Source organism: Poromitra crassiceps (genome assembly GCF_964638095.1).
Source record: "Poromitra crassiceps genome assembly, chromosome: 13".
NCBI lineage: Eukaryota > Metazoa > Chordata > Actinopteri > Beryciformes > Melamphaidae > Poromitra > Poromitra crassiceps.
The window spans coordinates 17,559,954-17,566,033 of NC_139644.1; the positions used below are offsets into that span (position 1 = coordinate 17,559,954).

General features: G+C 46.9%; 1 protein-coding gene across 1 annotated transcript in view; it reads right to left on the reverse strand.

Annotated features, from left to right (window-relative positions):
* Positions 1–5,700, reverse strand: part of pde4a (phosphodiesterase 4A, cAMP-specific) — a 25,705-nt gene extending 20,005 nt beyond the window's left edge. Inside the window, exons 1-5 of the mRNA XM_083649061.1 lie at positions 4,995–5,700; positions 3,152–3,337; positions 2,388–2,424; positions 2,129–2,199; positions 1,236–1,285 (exon numbers count right to left, since the gene is read on the reverse strand). Coding sequence (XP_083505187.1) covers positions 1,236–1,285; positions 2,129–2,199; positions 2,388–2,424; positions 3,152–3,337; positions 4,995–5,206 — 556 coding nt within the window. The 5' untranslated portion in view covers positions 5,207–5,700. The remainder of the gene's footprint in view (positions 1–1,235; positions 1,286–2,128; positions 2,200–2,387; positions 2,425–3,151; positions 3,338–4,994) is intronic.
* Positions 5,701–6,080: the final 380 nt, after the last annotated feature.

A 6,080-nucleotide genomic window follows, 5' to 3' on the forward strand; every position in this document is an offset into this window, starting at 1 on the left:
CAAGGTCATTAGCTTCCGGGGCTTATAGCCTACTCAAGGTCATTAGCCTCTGTGGCTTATAGCCTACTCAAGGTCATTAGCCTCTGGGTCTCTGGCTGCAGCTGCAGCTGCGGCTGCGGCGTGTGGAGCATTTTTGCTGCTCAGGGAGGCGGCGTCTCTCCCCCCGGACTAGGTCTAATGATTATACAGTAAACCTGATAATCCTCTGAAGTTGTCCGCTATTTGCATGTCCTAGACCTAAAGTAACTAGTAACTAGCCCAGCCACTATTTCAGTAACTGTAATTGAGTTACTGAATTTGAAAAAGTAATTAGTTTGATTACTAGTTAGTTACTGCAAAAGTAGTTGAGTTACAGTAACTACTTACTTATACAGTAATTAGTTACTTAATAACTAGTTACTCCCAGCACTGGTTAGGAAGTTCCCACCTTTGGCCACCAAAGCTATAAAAATACCATAAGTGTCCACTCAATAGCATGCGTTAATGTAGTGCTTGATATTAAATGGAGGTAAGAAACAAAAGTCAATTCTACAAACTCTTGCTATTTTAGTGCATTCCATCTTTTAAGCATCAAGCTCTGCAGGTTAAAATAAAATAAATGTATTTACTTTATCCAGCATTATTTTCTCAACTGATTACATTTTGTGATCTAAACTATTTTCTGAATGTGGCAAATGCGACAGTTTTGAAGAATCTGCTCAAATAAAAAGTAGGGTAAAATAGCTCCTTTCAATTTCAATGAAGTAAAAGTACAAAGTTCTGTTGTGTGAAAATAGAACTCTTTCCTGCATATAGATGTATGTCTGGACGGCGATCATCATCAACCTTGTTGTCATATTCACATACATCTCATCATGGGTTGTCCTTTTGTATGTTAACCATAACTCTTTATAGGCACTAATTTAATCTTACATAAAGCAGAAACAGAGAAACAGAGAGAGAATATGGATGAATGTTTTGAGTCAAAGACTGTAGCCTATATCCACTATATTCTGATGTAAAGGTAGCCTCTTGTAGTGTACTAATATATTTGTACAGTGGATTATATACAACTCCTCAAATAGCCACATAAATGATGTGGCTATTTGAGGATGTGGTGTTGCATGTTTTCATTGGGCTACTGCTGGTGCATGGTGGTGCATTTTGGGAGTGTGGGAGCCTTAGCCTGCAGCAGTGTGAGGTGAGGGGAGTGTGGGAGTCTTTGGACTGAGAGTTTCAATTAGCTGACAACATACCAGAGAGTGTAGCCTGGGGAACAGTGGGTTGGCTTGTCACTGGTGACCTCCTGTGGACAAACGAATCATTACATCAGAGGGAGAACTGCTCACTGCTGTCCCCTGCTGGGGCTTTACACCTACCGGCACTCGGCACTACAGCACAGTGACAAAAGGCTTGTTCTCTCAGGGGAATATACTGTAAATATATTCATCATATATATATGTGATTCATTGATATGCCCCTAAGAAGATATGTATAGAGTGCACCATAAATATATCAAATGTCTTTGAATAGTGTGACTATTCCCACATGTGAATTTTAAAACTGGAGATACCAGTAAGCACTGCCTTGTTTTACCTTAATAAATATTCAAGGATCCGAAAATAGTCAGAGACAAAGCCTCCGCTCGGATCGCCCCCAGATAGCCTAAAGTGGTTTTATACTTCCATTGTAGTGAGGGAGGCATTTTCAGGTCACAACACTGCATAATCATACTGATGCTGATCATTCTCTGCTGCATTGCTTTATAGATCATATTGATGTGGAGCTAAAAGCCTGCCAACTTCCACTCCTTCCGTCTACTGCATTAGCAAGGAGAATAATTTTAGCGCTATTGACCGTCTCCATGGTCTGGGTACAGAGTCAGGGACATCCATCAGAGGCAGGCAACGTGTACTCTGCACACAGCACTAAAGCCAGCAGTGTGCTGAAGGATTGCCAAACAATACAGAGAATATTTTCCTTAAGCATGGTCCAATAATAATAAACCGGATAATGAAGATGGCAAAAGTCTATTTCCGGTGGAGTCAGGACAATGAGGCATTAGCAAAGACACACTGGCAAACTAAAGCTGGCAGTCGTGACCGCAGTTAAGTGGGGGAGAGGGTTTATTTGACAGCATGATACTGACTTGTTAGTGGGTGTTGTGACATTGGCGAGGATGGTGAAGTTGCTTCTTACAGTTCGTAGGCTGGCCAACACCTGGGGGGGGGGGGTGGATGGAGAGCGTGGGAGGGAAAGAAGGAAAAAGGGAGAGGTGGGGGGGGAGGGGAGGGGAGGGGAGGGGGCCAGGACAAGTTCACTGCACTAATTAGTCACCTTTTCAAGTCATTTACAGCACTGAAGCATCATGGGAGATTGGGAGGCGAGGTGCAGGAGGGAGGACATACCTGAGCGAAAGGGGTGACGATCATGTCTTCGGCGTGCCTGCACAACAGAGGATGAAAACGACCCAAAAGGAGACAGAAGGAAATATATGAATGTGAGTGTTTGGAATGCAATAACACAGCTGTTTATATGAGTGTCTGTATCTGTGAGCTGCGTGTGTTTACATCATAGCCCCGTGTGGATCTAAACAGAGAATGGTCGTGAAATTCACAAATGGAACTTGCAGGAAAGGCGAGCCAGGAAGTAGAATTAAACAGTTAGTGTTATCAGGATTGATCAGGATTTCATGAGCATAATGCCTCTCTAATCATAATCAATGCCGAGTGGATGAAGATCATTTATACAAGAGTTCGTTCCAGCCGAGCACTTTGATTGTACAAGAGGTATTCCATGAGCGCTGATATTTAGTATAACAACACAGGAAGCTTCACTGTGTCACTCCGCTTTACAGCTGTTCTTCTGTAGTAACCTTGATCAGGCATTTTCCTATGCTCACCTAGTAGCGACAGCGATATGGATACATTTTGACCTTTATGAACGGTAAGCTGAAATTGTCTCTGCTAACCATGGTGCTAACTGTTAGCAGCTAACAGTTTACCTGTTGCTTGGTACACTTGGTAGCATTAGTGCAATCCTGAGGAACAGGCACTCCCACTCGTGATGATATATTGCTTAAGTTGATAGTTGGGCTCTGGTGCGTGTGAGTGGACGCTGTGAGTGGGACGGTGACAGATCTGTCCCTCCAGGACGAGGTCTTCCTACTCACCCCTCACTGTTGATGGAGGAGTTGCGCGACATGCTTTTGGGGGACATGTCGTAGTCTGAGTCTGAGCGGTACAGGAAGGACTCCCTGCGCTTGCTCTCGGGGAAGGAGGGGTGGAGCACCAACCCAGGACTCGCCTGCGAATCCATGGGACTGCGGCCTGGCGACGGGCCATTCTCCGAATCGAAGCTGAGGAGCAAGAAGGGGGACAGTGAAGAAAATCAGTTCACATCTCTCCAAAAAAAACCTCATATACATTTTAAAGCTTGTAGCCGCATCTGATGAGCAGTGGAATAAGGTGTATGTTTTCCAAAGATCAAATGCAAGCAGTGCAGTCCATCCTCCTTTGATGTTTCTAGTAGTTCCTCACAAGGGATGGCGAAGAAAGAAAGATGTGACAGTGCAGCAGGAGCGCCAACACGAACCCATGAGTCTGTGAGTCTGTGCTGCCTGTGGATGGGCAGAGTGCCAACCCCGGCCTTTCTCCGGGTCACTACTACGTCTGTCTAAAGGTTGGATGGGGGGGCACGGTGGCGCAGTGGCTGCGCTGTCGCCTCATAGCAAGAAGGTCCTGGGTTCGATTCCCGCCTGGGATGCTGTGGGCACCGAGGGCATGTGGCCCCTCCCATGTCCTCAGTGCCCACTGCCCAGGTGGGCTATCTCGTCAAAAGGGCCTTTCTGTGTGGAGTTTGCATGTTCTCCCCATGCTCCCCTGGGGTTAAGAACCCCCCCGCTAAAAACATGCACACACACAAAAAAATAAAAAATAAATTGGAGGGAAATCCTTTGGGGCTACGCCAATAGGCAGCTGTCCTCACAGCATCAGACTGCCACACTGCTGATTATCAGTGAACCCCAAACCCAAGGCTGGGCGTAATCTGCCAGATCCATTCACAGATGAGCTTACCCACGGTTTAGCCAAAGGACGCACAGCAACATGCCTCTTAGCTTACAGACATCTCTTCTTCACCACAGCCCGCGTAGTCACGAAGCCTTAACAAAACTATTCAGACCAACTGTTATTAAGGTCGAGGAAGGGCACTTGATCTTGTAGCTAAGAATATTATAATACAAAATATCCTCCTTGCATTAAAAATTTATAAACAATATGCCTATATTGTAATGTATACGACAGTTTCAGGTTTCGATGTGGCATAATACAGTACATAATGAATGTCACTTTGGGGCGGCTGCAGTGTTGCGAATGACAATCACTCAGATAGATAGGGAAACAGATTGCAGACTAGCTGCTGCATCTATTTTTAATGTAGTAGGCAGAGGACCTTCATCTCCAGACACCTCTCTGCTTCTCCAACTCATCCAACTTTTGCTGTTATGAGCATCGCTTCCAGTTTTACCTCTAAAATTAAGAGTGAAATGTGATATTTTTAGGACTTCCTCCTAAATTGGCCAATTAGGAACCACTCTTCTGCCAAGAAGGCTTTGTGCATATGGCAACAGATCAAACCATGCAAAAAAAAAGTCTCGCCTGCAGTAATGAAAAACACATGAAAAATATGTGCCAGGGGGGACCGTCTGCGAACGGCACAGGCTAATCCCCCAATTTAATATTTCCAGCAAACCTCGGGGCTAATTATTCGGCGCTTCCCACAATCTAATCCATCTGACTACAGTTATTACAGCATGTGCACAGAATCATCTCCCTGAACACGTTCCTCACTCAGTTTAATAGCCTGTGCACTGACAAACACATTGCAGAGGTGTTGATGCAACCTGCTATTCACCCCTCACCTTGACTCATGTACAACAATGGGGCAAATGTTATCGATTGATCTCCCTGTGGGTCAGTGAATGAGGCTTGGATGCAGAGCTGCTGTTAGCCTACCTGAAGCTACAGTGAAAGGAGCGTCTGCGCTCCTGAATGCTGCGGTTCAGCTTCAGGCGGCGGAAGAGAGAGGAGCCCCCGTGTCCGCGGCCCTGCTCGGGGGACACCGGCGAGGTGTCGGCGGGGGGTGACGTGGCGGGGGTAGGGGTGGGGGTGAGACCCTCGGGGCTCTCCCACAACGTCAGCTGCCGTGTCAGCTTCCTCTGACTCATCTTCTCGGCCCTGGTGGAGCAGCTCAGGCGAAGAAAAACTCAACCAGCCTCCACTTAATAAAGCCGGCTGTCTCGTTCTCTCTCTCTCTCTCTCTCTCTCTCTCTCTCTCTCTCTCACTCTCTCTCCCTCTCTCTCTCTCACTCTCTGTCTCTCTCTGTCTCTCTGTCACTATCTCTCTCTGTCTGTCTCTCTCTCTGTCACTCTCTCTCTCTCTAGTCTTTAGGGTTGGATTAGGGTTAGGGTCTCTCTCTCTGTCCCCTCTCTCTCTCTAAGGTTAGGGTCTCTCTCTCTCTCTCTCTCTCGCCCTCTCTTTCTAGGGTTGGGTTAGGGCTAGGGTCTCTCTCCCCCCTCTCTCTTTCTGAGGTTAGGGCTGGATTAGGGGGTCTCTCTCTCTCTCTCTCTCTCTCTCTCTCTCTCTCTCTCTCTCTCTCTAGGGTTATGGTTTCATTCTCTCTCCCCCTCCTCTCTCTTTCTAGGGTTGGGTTAGGGTCTCTCTCTCCCCCTCTCTCTTTCCAGGGTTAGGGCTGGATTAGGGTTAGGGTCTCTCTCTCTCTCCCCTCCCTCTTTCTAGGGTTGGGTTAGGGTCTCTCTCTCTCTCTCTCTCTCTCACTCACACACACACACACACACACACACACACACACACAGCACCTGCTATGGTACGAACCGTCCGCCCGATCCAAACCAAAATCTAACAACAAGGCCCGGTCCTTCCCGTTTAGAGTCAACGCTCCTCAACACGCATATCCTGTGCTGTGATCCTCAACATGCATATCCTGTTCTGTGATCCTCAACATGTATCCTGTCCTGTCGATGATCCTCAGGGCTCTTCGGAGGGCTAAGACTTCAGGCTGTTTCCCCTCCCTGACTTTG